General features: G+C 33.3%; 1 protein-coding gene across 3 annotated transcripts; it reads left to right on the top strand.

Annotated features, from left to right (window-relative positions):
* Positions 1-864: 864 nt before the first annotated feature.
* LOC128999911 (calcium channel flower) lies at positions 865-17,856 on the top strand. Of its 3 annotated transcripts, none has more exons than XM_054426686.1 (7): positions 865-1,016; positions 1,163-1,283; positions 3,404-3,485; positions 4,434-4,559; positions 7,604-7,711; positions 9,377-9,511; positions 15,495-17,856. In XM_054426686.1, the coding sequence occupies exons 1-6, from the start codon at positions 1,014-1,016 to the stop codon at positions 9,486-9,488; spliced, it is 552 nt and encodes a 183-aa protein (XP_054282661.1). In that variant the 5' UTR covers positions 865-1,013; the 3' UTR covers positions 9,489-9,511; positions 15,495-17,856. The 3 variants fall into 3 exon arrangements, with proteins under 3 accessions (XP_054282661.1, XP_054282662.1, XP_054282663.1); XM_054426687.1 differs by having other exon boundaries at positions 9,377-9,514; XM_054426688.1 differs by lacking the exon at positions 9,377-9,511.
* The last annotated feature ends 3,579 nt before the right edge of the window (positions 17,857-21,435 follow it).

Genomic DNA, 21,435 nt, shown 5'->3' with positions numbered 1-21,435 from the left:
AAAATGATGTTACCATTGGAAGAATGAATAAATAAGTAAACTCTAAAATAATAGAAAAACTTCGTCAACACTAGCGATCAGTGTCACCGGCCATGAACTAGCTTCAAAATTTACAATAAATGAGTCTATTTGTATTGGTTAGCCCAAAGTTTTATTTCTGCTGCAGTCTAAGACATTCATCGTTTTTAGGGGTTTGGGTACATATTAAATTTTCAGAGATAACATTTGAAGTATTCTTGTTTATGAGGTGTTTTAAGGACGAACTCCCCAGTTGCCATATTTTTAATTAAAGTAGTTTTATTTTATCAATAAATCTTTACAAATCAAAAGCTGTTAGTGGCTAAAAATTACATTTAGTCACAATTTTTCCAACCCCCTAAAAAAGTTAATTATATATAAAACCTAAAACGCAAATAGAACACTTATGATATATATGAGCATACGAAATGAAATGTCTTTATTGCTTTTAACATGGAAATAACATGCATTGCAATCGTGGAAATAACTTAATTATAAAATAAGTAGCATATATCATACAGTGCAAACCATGCAAAAACACTCGAACTTAAGTTAGAAAGAACAAAACCATGCTTTCTACTCTACAATAAAACAATCCTGTTGAGGCAAACAAACCAATCTACTTACACAGGCATACCGTCAACTTAATTAATCTTTTCAAGACTGTCTGGACATTTTAATTATTAACTTATTTAACTTTAATTATATATAGCAAGGAAGGGACAAAATTTAAAATAGTTCTCTTGCCTTTGCCTAATTCCCTGTCTTCTGCTACAAACTGCTGTTTATTGAGTTGATTTTTTTCAATTGATGTAACGTAAACGTCACTTCACTTTGTCAGTTTGTGTCACTTCTGTTTCTCTGTGTGTGGTGTCTTCGTTCTTCGTTCTCAATTTTTGCGTACATATTTTGTAGCTTTGTTGATTTTACTGCGTTTTTCAGTATATTGAAGATTTTTTCACCTTTAGAAAGTAATCCGGTCATTATATTATACAATGGTAAGATCTTTGGTATATTCATCATAAACCTGGAAGTAAAATCTGTTAAAGCAAGAGGGGAACTAACATATTGACCGATTCTTACAAAAGCTTAAGATTCCAAATAAATTTTCAGTAAAGAAATAATCTGTTCTTATTTTTTACAGTCCTTTGCTGAAAAAATTGGAAGTTTACTGCAGAGACCAAATGAAGATCCAGTGCCAAAGGATGATGTTCCATGGTGGATGAAATATGCTGGAAGAGGTCTAGGTACTGTTGGTGGTGGAAGTAAGTAGGTAGTTTATGCAAACCGATTTTTTCTAAAGCTTTAACGAATATACTACAATTTGTTTCTATTGTATTTTTAAGTCTTATCTTTTATAAATCCTACTTGGAAATAAGGATAATCCTTACGTTTTAAAACTGTAAGTTAATTTAAGAATTTTATTGTTTGCAGTAAAGTACGGTAGCCTATATTCATATTTTTGTTTGTTTAATGATTTGTTGACTTTCAAATATTGTAATTAGTTTATCAGTACCGGGGGATCGAGCCTTGCTTGGTTAATTGGGTGTATTAGTTAATTGGGTGTAATCGTTATAAAACAATATATCGTTTAAACAGACACATTTTATAATTTACTCAAAACATTTTTGTTAAGTACAAACCATTGAGATCTGAACGCTGAAATAAGAAACAACTCTGCTGTTGTTGTCTGTAAAATTATGTACTTTTAAACAAAAATAAGATACACTATTATGATTTTGATTACTGTAAGTTTAAGTGCTACTCACACATAATGTTTGAGTTTTATAACGATTTATTGTTTAATTTTATTATGATCTGATCAAATCTATTTCTGGTCTGTATTTTTCTGATCTAAAACCCCATAATTCCAGTGCTAATACTTTAAATGGCTGCACTTTAACTTAGTATCTGTTCTACATTCATTCGAATGAATATATCGATCGATAATATTGAATATTCGATTATTTCATTCGGTTAGATAGGTTAGGTTAACCTAACTAAACAAACTTGATATAGGCCTATCGAATGAAATAATCGATATATCGAAAACTTCATTCAAATTAGTGTAGGACCGGATACTAAAGTGTAGCCCTCTAAATTACCAAATTATTTTATTTCTCAGCAACTTTCTTATCAATTCCTAAAACTACAACCATATTCTTCCAATCGTTTCAAAATACATTTAGGCTACCGGTACTTAAAACATCCACAAACTATCAATTCTTTTGTGTAATCTTTGCTCAATAGATACAATACAACTGATGTTTTTCTCTTCGTTCTGTATTTTGTAATTTGCTAAGTAAGTTTATTTGCATCAAGAGTTGAGAGGAATGGATATAAGCAGGGGTTAAAGTGCTTGTTTGTTTATTTCAACTAGATAGCCTAGTGATTGAAATGCTGTCGGGCCTAGTATCTATCACAGTTTAGGTAAAACAATCAATGTTAAATACAAATTATCTGGAAGGGAAAAATATATTTGAACCTTGTGTTTAAACATTAAGCCGACTTAAAATAAGTCAACCTCTAATTACTTGGGCCCTTATGGACCTGAATTTAAAACATACAACTCTTCAGTCTTGTTTTCTTACAAATGCACGCCAGAATGCCTTATGACTTTGAAACGTAATCAATTTTAATTTTATACATTTGATTAGGTTATGTTGTATATACAAATAAGTTTGTACAACTAAGTTAAATTAGGCCTTCTTTATAATTAAATTAGTTTATATGTGAAGTCTTATCAACAATAATTGTTATGGATAAAGGTTAGTTCATCAAACGAAGACGAGTTTCTTGCAGCCATTAGTTGTAAACTTATGTGACCAAGATGTAAAACAAGATTGACAAGGACATAGTTTCGCATGTAGCCTAATAGATAAACTTGGGAAAACTTCACGGTCCTGGTCCTGATTTTCTTCTAAAATAGAACCCGGATCACGAATGCTTTATCAGTTATAAAGACACAGATTAACAATACCTAACATAAATATATGAAGCCTTGCAGAATTAACCTATACCAATACTATAGATTTAGTCTTTAAACTTCACACTGAACTTGAACTAGTTTCACCAGCTGTGTTGAGTCTTTTGAGTTTGAACCATTGATTTGATAGACCAACAATCACTAGGATAGTCCTATGATTCACAGAATGGCGTACCGGTACCGTATCTTAAAAATTAAAAGTTTTAGGCGTAAATTGAAATTAAATTTTAATTTGGAGGATACCTGTCTTGTATTTTGTCGTGTTGTTGAGAACGGGAATACAATATCTTTAAAAAATGTATTTATACTTGTAATTTTTGTTGTAGAATAATGTTATTAAATTTTACTTAGTGTATTGGCATATTTTTAGTTCAAGGCTAATGGCTGGGATTTTTTCAGTGGCAATTTTCCTGGGCATGTGGAACTGTATTGGAATACTTTTGGGCAACATAGATTGTTTATTAGGCGGCATGTGGCAAATGTGAGTAGATCAAGTAGTCTTTAATTTAAATTTTATAAATTTGTTTCAGAGCTTAGTAATAGAAACTAAGCTTGATCGAAAGAGCAAATAAAAGCATTGTGCTAACGAGCTCTTAGTACCGTTTTATTTTATTTGGCTTTTACCACTTATCTACCAAGTTTCCTATTTTGCTGGTAGCATATTTTGACTTTTTTATATAGAGATGATTTTGATTGCATTGGATTGGAACAGCCTCTAGATAAAAGATTTAATGAAAGAATAAATAATTAGATTTGGGGTTTATTGTCTTCTGCAAAATGTATAATAAGCCAGCTTCTGTTACTTTATTCTAGATCTTTATTCAAATCTTTCTTCATATATGGCAAGAGGCTAAGTGCCAACATACATCATCATCGTCTGTCACGGTTACGGCAAAATTGTTAACATATCCATGGTCGTGGAGACATTTTCGACATCTCTTGCGAAGACGGTGAAATCATGAATTGATCATCTTCCCTGTTTGCAGCGTGGTCATGAAATATTCCGTGATGGCGGAGACACCATTATTGTCTCTCGTGATTCTGCCGAAATTTAACATCTTTCACAGTTATGTTAACTCCATATTCGTCTCCCACGAAATTGTCTTTTTTGATCTCATACTCTTCGTAACACTTATGGCTATTGCAAGAATAAAAGCTAGGCTTAAAAATAGAAACCTCAAACACAATTTGTTGGTGAAATTAATTTTTCAAGAAAAAAAAATATCCTGCAAGGTTATCCAGGCCAAGGGATCTGGCAACCGCCCTGTCCGTCCCTCCTCATTGGAAAGGTTCACATGATCTAACTTAGTAGGCTACTAAAGTGAAGATTTTCATTGACTCATTGTGATGGTGGTAAAATAAATTGATCCATTTATATATTATATAATATTATTATTTATATATTATTTTGTTGATTTTGACTTTGCAGGGTTGCCGGATTCTTGGTGATTGTCATCGAGGCTCCATGTTGCTGCATGTTTATTGACTTTGTACAGACTCTCAGTGACTATGTAGACAAGCGTCCGTATTGGAACCGAGCTGTTCTTTATGGAGGGTGAGTGTCAACTGATAACAGAGTTTTATTAAACTGGTTACAATATGCTTTTCACCCTGCCTATTTTCTTGTACAGCCCAACCTCGGTATAACGAATCTGAAGGGACCGAACTACATTTTCGTTATAGCAAGGATTTTGTCAAAACAAGGTTTGTTATATTGAGGTTAGGCTTGGAGGTATTTCGCAAAGTCGAAGTTCAGAAACATCATTGGTCAATATAGGTCGAGATTTGACCTCATTTACACAATTAAGTAGCATTGGCTACAATATTTTACAGTACAGTATTGGCATTGTAAAGTAGAACCTTGATTATCCGGGGTATTAAGGTGAAGGGAGGTTACGGATAGTGAACACAACAACGGTTGTCCAACATAGTATAAACAAATTTTTATGGGTTTTCACAATTTGAGTCATTGACTTTGGACCTTGGTTCAGTTTACAAACTGTAGCCTAACGTTTAAAATCACAGCTTACTCAAACTCACCTCAAATCTAGCCAAACACTGTATAGCAATAAATAACAATCATGTAAAGAACAAAACAAAACAGTAGAGAGTTTTGTAAACTACTGCTCAAGATAGGCCGATAGGCTACTGTACTGCTTTATCACAACAGAGGAATGTCAATAATAATAGGTAATCAACTATAGCATTGGTGTTGCCTTAGTTGAAACAAATTGTATTGAAAACAATACAAACATTTGATAAGTCATCATAAAAGTGTGTAATCATATAAAGATAATATCGCCCCGCTGCAACAAACCTACAGACTATGCAAATTTCCATTTGCCTGATTTGATTTTCAATTATATCCATCCAAATAACATTAGGTTTAACGAGTGCCTAGGTTTGCTGCCTACAGGGAGGGTGATAAAGTATGTTTTTTAGTAAAACATTAATAGCTTAGTATAAAACAAATAGATCTGCCAAGTTTGATCCAAACATTTCATAGAACAGTATTAACAGTAAATATATCCATAAACAAGCAAACTACAACAGTTTACTTATTCTCTATAACAATAACATGGGAATTTTTTATTTACAATTTTCTCCATAACCAATAACGATACAAAAACACTTCATTGTACTAAATTATTTGTTATTTTAAACTCTTCAAAATCAGATCATTTTTGCTCAAGTCATCGTGCTAACAGACACACATATACAGGGTGATCAACTCAAGGAGGACACCATTGGAATATCGGAAACGGTCAGAATTAGAGAAAACTTTAAATTTGGGACATTCCTTTATTTTTTGTGGCAGTTAAAAATATGAATTTAGTTTTTTGAAATTCGGCTAACTTAGAAATTTATTATGGAATACCCTATATTTGATCAGGTTTTTGGATAGAACTTAAGAAATTTCAGTGTTCCATAATAAATTTCAAAGTTAGCCGCCATTTTGGAAAATGGTGGCTGAATTTCGAAAAACTAAATTCATATTTTTAACTGCCACAAAAAATAAACGAATGTCAATGTCCCCCATTAAAAATTTTCTCTAATTCTTACTGTTTCCGATATCCTAATGGTGTCCTCCTTGAGTTGATCACCCTGTATATATATATATATAGGGCCTATATGAATTTGAACGCATGGTGTTTTTGGCTTCTAGGGACATCAAAATGAAAAAGTAAATTTGTCCCGGGTGCAAGTCTTACCATGAGACTTACGGTAATAGCTTATTCCCGATATGGGAAATTCGCTAATAAAGACAACGATGTTGCTATATTTTCTCTTTGTTCTTCTATTCTTTCTCAGGTTTCTCTTCATCAACAGATTCAACAAGTCAGGTTGCTTATCTCCCAATCCAAGTTTACTAAGCATATCGTCGTCATCAATCCTCAGTGAATGAAATCAGTTGGGACATAGCGCACGGCGGACAGATGTGTAAAAAAGATCAGGCGAATGTTAGCGCAAGCGTTGACGTCACTTTTCCATTTAATTTTTTATCAAGAAACTGTGATTTTTCAAAAACAATAATGTGGGGAGGGGGTTTGTTATATTGAGGGAAAGACGTAGACAATTCATTAAGTAGAAGTTACATTGCTATGTAGAGGTTCTGACAATGATAAATTCGCTATATTGCATTGTCTTATTTTAGCCGGGATCATCAAAAATTCATTAAATCAAGGTTGTTGATATGGTTTGTTTGTTATGTAGAAGTAAAATATTCATTGTGTCTTATGGAGAGTTCTAGTGGATTTAAAAAATTTGTTATATCAAGTAATACGTTATATCGAGGTTTGTTATATCAAGGTTAGGTTGTATTATAAGGATATAGGAGATAAAACTGATCAATAACAATCATTAACTGAAATATTGAATCATGTGAGAAAATATATGTAAAAACTGCTCTCAAGATAACTTTTATCATGTCCTGAGAATAGTAAACAGCCTATAGGCTTATAGATCTTTATGGATACATCATTATACCTTTAATTTTTTTAGATCTGGTGTAGAGTGAAGTAACTAGTGGAAAATAATAATGGCAAAATTCAGGAATTTTGCTGGAACAAAATCTGAGTCCCAAAAAATTTAATTCTGTACCCCTTAGTACAATTTTTATAAAATGCAATATGTGAATTTAATTCTATCTATGATTCACTTTATTTGAAAACAATCCCAACTTACAAAATAGTTTTATAATCTATGACTGGTTTTCATTACAGCGAATTCCAGAATCTTGGCAACATGGAGATAATCTTACACAATCACGACAACAGTGTGATCATTTCCTGTGATTGCAGTATTATAATTTTCTGAAAAATCACTAAATTATTTAAATCACACCGGTAAGAGAAAAGTAAAATGTTCCTGAAAACTTAGCAAATTTTGGTTATTGAACTGTTCATTCATATTTTGATTACATTTTTAACACCTTAAATGAACCCACGGGTTGTGGTGGACTGGTTATCAAGGGTGTAACTGAATATGATATTTGATTCTCAAATTTCTTCTTGAGGATTTGAGATTTGGTTTGGATGCATCATGTTCGTAAAACAAGGAGTTGAAATATCGAATGGTAATTACTTGTTTTGTTTCCAGTATCGCTATTCCGGCCATTGTGTTCTGCCCGGGATTGGGAAGCTTGTTTGGAAGTGGTCTGATACTTGGAACCGGCGTTATTTACGGGATGATGGCTCTGGGTCGCAAGTAAGTTTGTCATCCTGTTGTACAGCTTTGCATGTCGTACATAATGTGTCTATACATACACATTCACCATCTGTAATTTACTACACAAATTACTCAAATGTTCAAGGTTGACTAGCTAAGGTATTGATGTGCTAAGGTATCAATAGCACAGTACTATAGCATCAATTTTGACCTATGCATTGATTATTGAAAAAGGTTTTCAAACAGATAAAATAACATATGTATAGTATACCAACACAATGTATACCAACACTACTCGTTACTTATGCCCTTATTTTCAAGGGGAATGAATATATTTACCTTCTGGAAAGCATAAAATGAAATAAAACTTGTATATTAATAAACTATTAATGATTTAGCAAAATATTCATAATTCAATTTCACAGTCCATTCAATGTTAGCAATTTACATTACTAATTTAATACGCTGTGTTATTGTTTGTTTGGCATTTGTCTTGTGTGTGTCTAAAGTGATACTAACAACTAACACAACACATTAATCCTTCCCTAATGGTGTGGGGCTGGGTGAACAGGATTTATATCAGAAAAAAATATTCACTGTAATATTTGTCATACTTGGAATGCGAGGATAGTAATTATCAAACGAGCTATTTATTAGTATGATAAGTCAGTTAAATGTCAGGTATTTTTTCAACAATAATAACTGCACAGGCTAAGATATAAATACCAAAACCATTTCTAGGACTTGTTCCGTTAATTGCTATGTATTTGAAGATTGCCGTTTGCTTATCTTGAATATTTTTCATATAATATTTTTGAATATTTTTGATGCTGTCAAATTTGACTGTAAATGCTGTTACCTGTAATGTGATTTTTTACTCACATTTTAAGTTGAGTCTATTGGTTTCCAAGTCAAAGTTGATAATTATAAATACTTTATCAATTAAAAAATTTAATGTACGTAAAAGTACAATAATTTAAGCTATTGTGCTAAATTAAATAATAATAAACAAATCACATTAATTTTAACAGTGTTCTCAAGCAAAATTTAAATCTAGTGCTTATCTATAGCCAAAATGGGGAGTGAGCTGGTGTAGTGGTTAGATTGCAGGACTTCGGTGCCTGAGGTCCCGGGTTCAAATATCGCCAAATCACCAATGGATTTTATCTAAGTGATAATGCCGCAATCTCTAGGTGTAGCCTGAAGTAATGTGAAAAACAATCCCGGGCTCGTGCCTAGCGTCCTAGGACGAAATAAAATAGCCAAATGGAACATTAAAATTTACATCAGCCAACCAGTTATTTTCTTATTTTCATTACTGTGTAAACAGTAAAACCTTGATTAATTGAGATGAAGAGGGCAAAGCTGTTTCAGATTACCTATTTTTTGGTTCAAAGAGATCTTTTACAGTAGTTGTTTACAATATATTTTAATAACTGTTATTTCAAAATCTACAACTGTGTACCACAATTGTTTACAAGGTCAGTAGCTGCTGCGAAAATGGCTAAGGCCAAGCGGGGCAAACCAGGTGTTGCGGCTGCACCATTGCAGACAATTCCTGTTGTCATAGGGTTTTTTATGTACATTTAAAAATGTCTATGTTTTAAAACATTCAAACCCTTTAAAAAATTATAAATAAAGTTTATATAAAACTTTAACTGGAAATAAATAGTTGTGAGAAACTAAGTCCTGTTCGCCCTGTAGAGGGTCACAGCAAGACATGGCAGCCATGGCGTCTTCTCCCACCGGAGTGGTGAGTCAGGCCGACCACCACACCACACTGATGGAGGACCCGGATGTGTGGCGTCCTACGTAAACAGTGTCGCCAACGTCACTGAGGCAGTAACATCTTACTAACCTCGCATGTCTCGCTTGTAGCTGCCTGTTGTTGTCATTCACCGCTTACACCCGTAGTAAACGCATTCAGTTTAGTTGATAATAGAAAATGAAGAGGTTTATGATTTATCTGTGATTTATACTTGGTGTATTGTAGTGATCCATATATGGATTTTATTACCTGTAGTCTCATTTTCTATATTGTTTGGCTTTTTTTTCAAAGTGGTTTGAGAGTGCATCATCGATTATTATTGTCTAGTTAGACAAGTGTATAGTGCATTCAAATTTAAAGGACCCAGATGCCATTTGTCATTGGCCTATCAGTTAAAGACGATAGTTGACATAAGATAGTAACAACGACCTAAACCTGTTTGAAAACAAAGACTAATATTACGTTGCTTTGTAAAATACTTGACATGAAAACTATCTGCTGCCTTGAACTATATTGCTGCGTTAAAGCCAGGTTCACACGATGCCAGTAGGTGAGACAATTAATTGACTGGCATGAAATTATTGGCTTCATGTAAACATTTCAGGCCAATTGCCCTGGAACCCATTTCTTTCCGGGAGTAGGTTGAGGATAACTGCCCTCCAACAATCCCGCAATCACATGATGACAATAGGCAAAGAAAACTGTCTGACCAACTGGCATCGTGTAAACCAGGCTTAAGAATAAGAAACATTAAGATATAATCCAACTGAATGGAGAAAGCTATTGTGATGAAGTTAGAGAATCTAATTGACTTCCGTTGATTCTTTTAATTTTCCATAGGGAATAAGCTATTACTACTGTAGGTCTCATGGTAAAACTTGGACTCGGGACAGATTTACTTTTTGTTTTAAGGCCCTCAGAGGCCAAAAGCACCCTCCGTTCAAATTCATATATATTTACACTAGCTGTTGCCCATCGGCTTCACCTGACATACTTTTGGGGTTTTTACTACTATGATTCCACTGAAGTTGTGACTTTGTGACAGGCTAAAATGACTATTTTTATATTAATTGTCCATGTAGTACAGTTATTAACAATTAAATCAAATCCATTTGTATGTGACCTAATCATCTAAGCCGCCAACAACATGGGACTACTGAAGTCAAACTAAGGGAGAACTTCTTCATTTGACGAATTAACGGTCTTCTATCAGTAGCTTCGATTCGAACTACACTAAGAATAACCTACATAATGTTTTTACCAAAAATACTATTCCTGTTCTATCTCCATTCGCATATAACTATACCCTTAAACCAAATTTGACAATGGTATGGTTGGCTTTCTCATAAATTTATTGAAAAGTATTAGATAGTCTATCTTAAACTAGCATTAAGTAACATAAAAAGTAAAAACCTTTTCTTTGTGTCATAATGTTTTCTTTCACTCTCTCGACATGCTCCTGATTTGAAATTATTGTTGATTTTGGCTGTCTCTTCTATTAAAAATTCTATTAATTAATATTCTTGTGCCACCGATACTACATTTGAATTTTTAACCTGAGTTCATAGCAGCAGGCAGTTCTGTGAAGTTAATCTCATCAAAATGTACCACATTATTAGAAGTTTTTGAAGAAACTGTAGGAAAAGGACGCTTCACATCATTGCAATCAAAAAATTTTAAAAACAGTTTGTTTTGATATGATCAAAAATGCAAACAAAAACAAAATATTTGAGCAGCTGTTATGATCTTATCTTGATGAAAATCTGCTGGGAATTGTTGTGAGTACTCAGGTTTGCTGTAATTTATACCTGTTGCCTGTATTAACTTTTAACGAAAATTATCATCGTTTTACAACAAATTTTACAACAGTTTAGCTAATGGTAACAACTAATAGTGAGGTAAAATAAAAAAAAAAGAAAATTTCCAATTTTTTTACTGGTTTTATTTCGTACATATTTTGGAAGAAATAGCATGAGCAATAACTCCTAAAATTTAATAAAGTGTGTACTTTAAGCACTGTTCGATATATTTTAACCGCTTTTTATTGATTGATTTATTTTCATTATGTAGAATATATGCCTCACTGCCTTTGGAAACTGCCTTGATTTGAGGCGCAAATATGACTGAGGAAAAAGTTAATTTTAAAACTGTTTTGACTTTAAATGGATTTTACTTAAACTGTTTGAGATAGAAAATAACCTTAAATACAAAAGTTGTTGATAATTGAATTCTACACAAAAGATTTTATGCCACACTACACAGTTTTGACGAACTTCCCACACAAGGATTTAATCCAGAAAACAGCTGTTTGCCGTCAGCTTAATCAAATGGGGTTTCATTACGTACTACTGTACTGTAATGAGTTTTACCGGACACCAACCAGCTGATTATAGTCTTAGAGGTTATGACTAGTGATTGTTAGCCCTTTAGTCGGTGGTAATATATAAGGATTTATACGGATTTAGTGATATGGCGTAAAATACTGTACGTCACTCGTCCAAAATGTGTTCACGAAAAAAATGTGTGAACGACCAGACTCGTCCGGTAAACACCTATTTTCAGGACTATTAACGTAATATACTATTTCATCAGATTTAAGATCCAAGCGTTGTTTCAGCTTGTATACCAAAATATAAAAGCTTACATTATATAATTTCACCAGAAACCACTTTAACCCTCCTCCCCAAACCCCCCTTAAATTTACAATTTTTTTAAACCCCGTCTTGTTGTATATCTAGTTATCTACACCATAAAGGGACCTATACCAAATTTGATAATCCTAGGTAGTATTTGTTTTAAGATATATAGTGATCATCTGCCAGTCAGTGGTGTTTGCCTTTTATATTTATTTATTTAAGAATGTATACAGGGTGGAAGAAAAGTCCCTGGACAGTTAAATATTTCAAAAATTAATCAAGATGGAGCTACAAATTTTGGTACTAATTTACTGGTCATTAAAATTATTTTTACCCATTATTCAATAATACACCACCCCTCAGGGGCTCTGTTAGGAGTTCAAATCAAAGGGGAATAAAATTAAAGGTCTTTACAGTAGAATAAATTGCCGCAAATTTGAACTTAAAGGACAACCTAGTCAAAAATGGCTACCGTTCAAAAATTTCTTGAATCTGCCAAATTTTGAATCTTTTAACGGCTGCCATTTTTTAGTCAGTTGTTATTTTTATCTTAAGCTTGTGACATTGTATCTTACTAATAAAGATATTTAATTTGGTCTGCATATCTATTCTTACAATGCACGTTCAAACAGCCGTGGCACCTGAGGGATTAGGAGACCCCAAGGGGTCATTTTTTTACTCCATGGGGTCTCCTAATCCGTCAGGTGCCACGGCTGTTTGAACGCACTGTAAATTGATGATTTTCTTCCGACCTTTAGAACCCCTGAGGAGGTAGCGTCTCTATCTAGGCCTAATAACATAGCAAATTCAAGGAATCTTTATAGCTGTAAATTTTTACTCAGTTGTCAGTTTGAGATCCGGTTTGCAGCATTGTATTTTACCAATAAAGGCCTTTAATTTGACCTTCACATTAATCTGGCTTACATTTAAGATTTACTTCTGACTCATAGCGGGCCGAAGTTCCCCTGAGTTTCTCTGAGGAGGTATCATATCACTGAATTATAAAAAATTAAAATGGTGTTAATGCCCAGTAACTTTGGGCCAAGTTTTGTCGCTGTATCTTTATCATTTCTGAAATATTTACCTGTCCCAGGTCTTTTTTTCACTCTGTATGTGTCCGTTAGCGCGATAGCTCGAGCAAAAATAATCAGATTTTAATAAAATTGTGTACAAACGTGTAAACCTACATTGAACGAGTTCGCGAACCAGCATGATCAAACTATGGAAACGGGGGTTTAAGGGGGGTTTTATGAGGTAAAAATTGGTTTTTCCCATTTTTGAAACTGAAACATAAAATTTTGATATTTCCAAAACATTTTGTTGACCTTAAAAAAAGAAATAATTTAAGACGATAATAAGTTTTTCAGTACCTCCGTCAAATAGTCCAATGATAAAGATTGCTCAGTAGCTTACATGTTTCGTTGCGAGACAACATTCTCAAAGCTTGCAACTCATCAAGAACACGATTAAAACAAATACGACACAAACATAAAAAAAACATAAAATCGGTATGTATACACAAACATTTAAATAGCGCCATCATGGAACTGATTTAGCCCAGCACCGGGTTGGTCGCATTTGTTTTAATTGTGTTCTTGGTGAGTTGCAAGCTTTGAGAATGTTGTCTTTACAACGAAACATGTAAGCTACTGAGCAATCTTTATCATTTGACTATTTGACAGAGGTACGTAAAAACCTTTTATTGTCTTAATAATTTGGCCAGGGGCCAGAAACATGAATTTTGAGAAATAATTTAGTACATTGAAGCGTTATTGTATGCCTAACGTTTATGGAGGAAATTAAAAAAAGTTTTGATTAAAAATCTCCATTTTATTCTTATGGTGAATATAAACTGTTCACTGTTGTAGTTTATGGATATATTTTTAATGCAATTTGCCATTTTATTTTTATTTTGTACTAAGCTATCAACATTTTAATAAAAAAACACCTCATTACGAGAACCGATGCATGTTCATGTCATATTTGCATTCTGCATGGTATACCAACATCCAATTTATGAATAATTGATACTACATAAATACATGAGAAAATGTTGCTACAATGAATTGAGGAGTAGAAGGTAGAAACGGGGATGACTGTCCTTGTATCAAGTAGGTAATTTATTAATTTAAGGATAAAGCCATCTTAACCAAAAACATCATCATTTATTAATTAGGTTAGGCAGAGCCACTTCAAATTCTTTTTAGAATAATAATATATTAATATTATTATGACAGATTACTTGTTGTGTCCAGGTCCAGATAAGGTAAAGATCTAGTTTCATCAGCTGGTTATTTTCCGTATTTTGCTACGTTAACCAGTGTGCCAATAAAATTTTCTCAATCCAATCTATTCTAGATGTTGTGGGTTAGGTTAGACATCTCAACCTAACATTACCATAATTGCTTGAATAAGTAATCTGTATAACACAACATCCCATATTCACGTAAAAGTGTTTATTAAATTTCCTCGTTTTGAACATATTTTGCAATAGGAAATAAGGTCTAATGAGTTTCACTTTTATCACTTTTGCCCTAGGCTTTCAGTGAAAGTGTGATTGATGAAATAATAAAATCACATTAATTATTTTCTTACTTTACATCATAGTAGTATTAGCATTGAATAGTCAAACAACAATAAATTTCAAAGTACACTTTCTTGAACACTGTTGATGTAATACATTTGTTTTGAAATTTGAGCTTTTACGATAAGGTAGAAAGTGATTTAATATAATTTTTTGTGTATAATGCAATTTTTAAAGTTTTTTTTTTCATATATTAGTGATTCATTTTGCTGATCTCTACCAAATATGACCAATGTAATGAAAATCTGCAAACATTTATTCGTTTACTTTCACTAAAACCAAACATACTCATCAAAAATATATTTAGATTTATTCTGTGGGTAACAACTAATTTAACCCAAAACTTTCCCCCTTGTAAAGTAAAGACAAGTTGTTATTTCAGTTTAATTTACTGCTAAGGCTTAAGTAGATACCACCATGAGGGTTTCATGTCCTCCACTATTAACACTATTGCATTCCAATATAGCTTGTCTATTTTGAGTGGAGTTCATTATTGTAAAGATATGTATTCTAGGATTAAAACATCAAAATTTCAAAGGAATTGCTGGCAACTGAGCACTTTCTTATGTGGAGCTAGATAATATAATTAAGCTTGATAGAGGCACGCAGTATTACTTTTAACAATCATGCTTAACTATGTTTAAGGTGTTTAACTGCTTGGGTTGTGCCCGTTTAATTCTTGTAGCTCAAATTTGAAAACGCAACTTAAAATTATGCTCTACGTTGAAATGAAACCGTTATACCTTATCATCCTGACTTTTGATTAGTGATGACACCTAGTTGTGAAGGCTTCTAATATTTTATGCTGAGATGATAAGCTAAGTGTTGTTGTAGGGCATCACCAGAGGAGATGAGACAGAATGCATCCCAACTTGTAGACAACGCGCAGCCTATCGGAGTCAGCCAACCTGCCAAGGTGCCCCCTGTGTGACCCCCCTTCTTTACCCCCTCCCTCCTCAGCTGTGGCCTACCCTCCGACCTTAGGGGTAAACTCGTGTCTTCAGTTGTTAATAGTTGAATTTCGATGAATAAATATATTTTTTGTTAGACTGTCTAAGACAGTCGTGTAATTAGGTTGTCTTTCATGTTACCCAATGAAATTGTTAGTCCTGGTGATTATAGTTTTAGCCGTGCTATGATTGTCGCTCTAAAAATTGTATAGTCATTGTATATAAGTGATATCGGTACTTATTAGCAAAGTTTGTATATTTGCAATGAGCGTGGAGATGAGGAGATTCTAAAAAACAATACGAAGAATTGATGTTTCTAAAATTGCAAAATTATAGTAAACTGGCTGGTTGATACAGCGGTAGTTTCTTGTAATCTAGGCAATATCAATCCCCCCCCCCCAAAAAAAAAAAACATATCTGATTATCCTGGTCAAAGATGCTTCCTTCAGCTCTAATAACAGATTTTATTTTGACAACGTATATCCCTTGAATAGTGATAAAACAATCACGTCTCTAATACACTAGTTTAATATTTGCACTTTCCTATTCCCAGTTCTTCCTATTTCTTACCCCTTACACTGTTAGGCTAGTAATTTTCTGCACATACAAGTTTCAATGGTTTCAAATAAAAAGTATTTGCCAATATTTTACCGACATCACTTAACTAGGAGGGTAATAAGTTAAGGTTGCATATCACTGTCTATATAGTTGAGATGCTACTCTAGTGTACAGAAGTTGTTTGAGAGTGTATGTTTGTTGCCACAGCTGATAGTATGTCGTGTTCACTGTTATAGAAGATTCTCAGTGTATCCTATTATAAAGTTAGGCAATTGACTGATTATTTTATTATATTTTACATTCCTTGATAGCTCACTTAAGATATTTTATAGTTAATAGTAATAAAGTACTTTATTTAGTAGCAACGAATCAGGTGTTTTAGGCAAAAAAATTTTACTTTTGCAGCTAATTGTTTTTATTAGATCGTCAACTAAAGCCGTATTATTTATCCATAGCTGTACTATTTATTGTATGTGTAATAGATGTATTTAGTAAATACTGTGTGGTAATACTAACATTAGTGGAATTGCATTTAAAAACTGTCCAAAAAGTTAATAAATAGTTTTGGTCAATTGAGGGTTATTATTTTTGTCTAACAAGTATTTTAATAATATAGATTGAAATTGTGATTTATTTTAATTTTAACAGACTATAGAAATCATTATGCTGGTAATATTTTTGCCTCATAACTAGCTTCACAAATGAAGAAGCATTTAAAAAGTATCCTTCCAAATTGATACTAATCAATGTAAATAACAAAAGATAAATACAGATGGAACTCACATGTAAATTACAATAATGTTTTGCAAAAAACAAGTAATTTTATAAAAGTGAACAGTAAAAAAATTGAATAAGTTAATGGTTTTACCAGGTAATCCAACAATGTTTCTACTCCCTTTACACCGTCAACTGAAAACAACAGTATTTGAAACAGTCAGTTTCCAAAACAATTGACCCAAGGACAATATAGCGTGTGTTAGTTGTGAGATATACCATTTAAAATATCTTTAGTAATGTTTGATAACGTATAATATAGAGTGGAATTAAGGCCCCATTAGAAAAAAGGCTATGCTGCAGCGCGGGCAGCGCAGCACTATGTCACAGTGGTGGATAGTTGTACTAAAGTTGCCAGATGTAATACCATTAAGTCTGACAAACAGCCAGCTTATTTGCCTAAAAAAAATGGGATATGGCAGTGAATCTATCCACAAGTGTGACGTCATGGATCCTGCAGCATGGCCTGTTTTTTCTAGTGGGGCCTTGGTGGAATAGGCTGGGTTCTTACTAGTCAATAAGAAAACATCATCTGACTATCTGGTAGAATTAGCTTGTAGAAAGAATGTTTTATCAGTTGTTTGTAGCTGTGAGTGAATAAAAGGGGAATAGTTTCCTCTAGTTGTTAAGCAAAACAGTTTTTAATTAATATAAACACAATTATTATTTTTTTGCCATGAAAGCACAATTTTCATAGAGATTTTGTTTTTGATGTCATAAAAATTCATATTTATAAAAAATTAAAAGTGAAAATATTTGTCAAAATCATCTAATGATAATAGTCTTTACTGTTTTGTGTTGGAAGCCCTCTAAAAGAACATGATATCAAAATGGTCTACATTGTAAAAATGTTTAATGAATACAATATTGTATGTATATAATTTGTGTTTTTTTAATTACACTATTAATATCCATGCTAAACTTTTATTTACCCTATTTTTATTTCCTACTACGGTATCAACAATTATTAACACTATTCATCACATTACATTGTAACCATTTAATATTAGATACATGAGTTATTTTATCGTTGTTTGTACATGGGAACATTTACCATTCAAGAGTAAAATCCTTAATTTGTTCAACAATATTTGAGGGATAAAAGAAGACATGGGTAGTAAGTTAGAAATCTATGTTGTACAAACAGTGTAGAGTTTCCCATGTTAACCCTATCAGTATCTGTTTCTATTATCTATTATACTAGCTGTATGCCTGTTCTACGCACGGGGATCTTAGTCAGTTGAATGTGACAAAAATCACAAAATGTGTTGGGTTTTTGGACATATGTAACTTTATTTCTCAAGTAGGTAGGCCATGGATTCCATGGAAAAGTAAAGGTATCAAGGATCGTCATCGAAAAGGTTGATATTAATAAGTAGGTAGGCGTACGTACCCAAGAGATGGGCTATGAGCCTATTGGCTGTATGGTCCAGCGATTGCATCACACGGTGAGTAGAAACAGAAAGTGACACATTGGAAAAGCGAGTTTAGCATCATCTGTATACCTATATTACTTACAATCACCCACTGCAGTTGTAATTTTTTTACTCGTTGTACAGTTGTACTTTTTTACTTTACACAATCGCCATTGAAGCGCCGTCAGTGAGTGGAAACCTTGTTTGTAAGCTATTGGCGACGATCATTATAAGTGTCCCAGTCCTATACAACACTGATTCAAGGTCTTCTTTCTGGTTATCAAAACTCAAGAACAATTTCATACACAAATAATCTCTGGTTCCTGACCTGGATGATGCCTAGTTATTTAATTTCATTTACGGTTACACTATAATATTACACTTGCGATTAATTAAATCCGTTATGTAAGAAAAATGTTTTTAATCTCACTTTGTTTGGGATTTGCTTTCAAAACAAGATCGGAAATGATTGCGGTATTTGTAAACAACATTTGTAAACATATCAGTGACAGCTAGAAAAAATAATCTTGATCCGAACAGCTGTTCGTTATTTCATAGATGATTATGTGATAAAAATTTACCGAAAACTTGGTAAAAATTGCACAAAACCGCATTTTTGAACGTCCGTAATTTTATTTACAAAGTAGTGAGGCCATGTTTTAATGGCTAAAGACACTCTCGCCAATCCAGTGAATACATTAAAATGACTTGGATCTTGATAGGTACTCTCGTTTTCATGGAGAAGATTGCGTAAAATGCCATCTTGAGTGTTACAGAAAGACAGACAGACAGACAGAAATAGAGAACAGACTTGCTTCTGTTTCTTTAATGTATAAAACGTAAAAATAACCTAAAAATATATAATTCTGAGCAATGTACAGACAAAACTCTAATTTTATTTATATAGATTATTAAAGTGATACAATCAAGTTTTATGTAAACGGTTAAGGTCATTTACCAAATAAAAATATAGGCATATGGCACATCAAAATGAAGCTGAGAGTGTGTAGATTTGCCAAAAAGTATTGATATTGACGAATTTCCCAAGGGCTCTGCCCCACAGGCTGATTTGCAAAGGGCTACGCCTGGCATGCTTACAATGTTTAAATGATTTAATTTAATTTAGTTAATGAAACAGCTGGTTTTTGTGTTTTGTAAAGTATTGCTCAAAGTTTCATTTCTTAATTTATGTAGTAAGCTACATGTGAAGAGGCTTGACTAAAATCGAAGAATTATGGTAAAACATGTCATTCATGAAGCATCAATATGAAGCAATTGACGCTATTGCTACACTAAGGTATGTTGTCATATTTTTATGGATCTATTAACATCAAAATTAGGGGTTTGAAAGTAAGTAGGTTTACGCTTTTAAATCAGTTTATATTTTCAAACTAAATCTTAGAGTTGCTGTATTTTAAAACACACATCAGCACCACTTCAATAGCTCTCTAGGTCACATTTTCTTCCCGTTGCAAAGCACGGGTATAGCAGCTTGTTATTATTAAAGTGATACAATAAAATTTTATGTAAATGGTTAAGGTCATTAACCATATAAAATTATAGGCATAATGCACATCAAAATGAAGCTCAGTGTGTGTAGATTTGCCGAAAGGTATTGGTATAAACTTAGGCTCTTACCCCAGAGGCCGATTTCCAAAGGGCCTTACACGTTTTAGAAGTTAACATTATTTGATTAATTTAGTGAACAACAGCTGGCCAATGCAATTGACATTATTAGTTTTTTTGTTTACTTATATTATTATTTACTTTTATTTCCTTAAAAGAGGTAAATGAACACTTATGCTATTTCTAGCTGTTTGATACAAGTGAGTGCTTTAGAGTGTTGAAAAGACAATGCAAATGAGATGAACAATACATGTGTGTTGGTCGTCCAAGAGGCTGTCACCGATCTGTAACAGGACCTCGTGAAAGAGGGCGACGAGTTCAGGTACAACCGTAGGCCGACTCACCTCGACCACTTCAGTCACATGTATGAAGGTCCTGCTGCTTTTAACATTCCTTCTGAATTTCTCAAACTTGGGCTCATTAAATATGAAATATAAAATCAAAATTGATTTAATTAACTTAATGGTGGCTGCTATGTACACCCGTGAGTTCGCGGGTAGAACCTCTTGTTCATATTTAAAAGGAATTAAAGAATTTTGCCAGCTGTTACAACTACACAAGTTGGTTCTGATATTCAAGAGCATTAAAAGGTTAATAGGTTTGCCAACCGGGTGCAGCACTATTAATTCTTTTTGCATTTACGACAACAGCTAATTTGAACCAAGCAGCAACAAAAATCTGCGAGAACTTTAATTTTGTCTATTGTTTAGTTGCAGTGGGTAGAACGTTATGGCTATGGTAGATGTTTATACTATAGCATATTGTAAATTAAAAGAATTACCTTTTCACAAACCGTGTCCTCTCCCATTGCAAACGCAAATCACGAGTATAACTGCAATAAGCATTTCATACTAATTACACGCCAACCCTGTACGAAGGATGGGTACTCTGCTAGTAATGATAAAAAGACATTGTTTTGTAAAATATTCTCAGGTGTCGCAATTATTTGAAAAATCGGTAGGAATAGATGTGTTCTGAACCGTCCAAGTTCTATTGTTGTATTATAATCAATTCTTCTGTTAGTCTAATTCTTCGCTTATCCGGTCTCAAAATGTCCGAAGGCAGGATAGGCGAAGAATTAGACTAACAGTAGAACTGATTACCCGACATGGTCGGTTTAGAAAACATCTGCATCGTATGGGTTTTCATGATGGCTCACCACTTTGTAGGAAATGTGGTAGGTCAGAGGAAAAAGCTGATCACCTATTCAGTATTCTTTGACTGCGAGGAGCTCTCTGAGATATGAAGGACAACACTTAGAAATCTTGTAAGGGAGTCATTTTCCCGAGGATGAATTGTTTGGCACACTACATGCATTTATCAGGTACTTGGCTCTTAAGGTCTATCAATAAAACAACTTATTGCGGTGCACAATTATAGCGATTTGTGGATTCAGCCCGCCCCTGCAAGATATGGATAACAAGTAGGAATATTCAATGTTGAGAAACAAAG

Source organism: Macrosteles quadrilineatus, unplaced genomic scaffold (assembly GCF_028750875.1).
Source record: "Macrosteles quadrilineatus isolate MER2022 unplaced genomic scaffold, UCM_ALF_1.0 Scaffold_8__2_contigs__length_117827958, whole genome shotgun sequence".
Lineage (NCBI taxonomy): Eukaryota > Metazoa > Arthropoda > Insecta > Hemiptera > Cicadellidae > Macrosteles > Macrosteles quadrilineatus.
The sequence above is the reverse complement of the archived record's forward strand: the minus strand, read 5'-3'. Positions and strand labels throughout refer to the sequence as shown.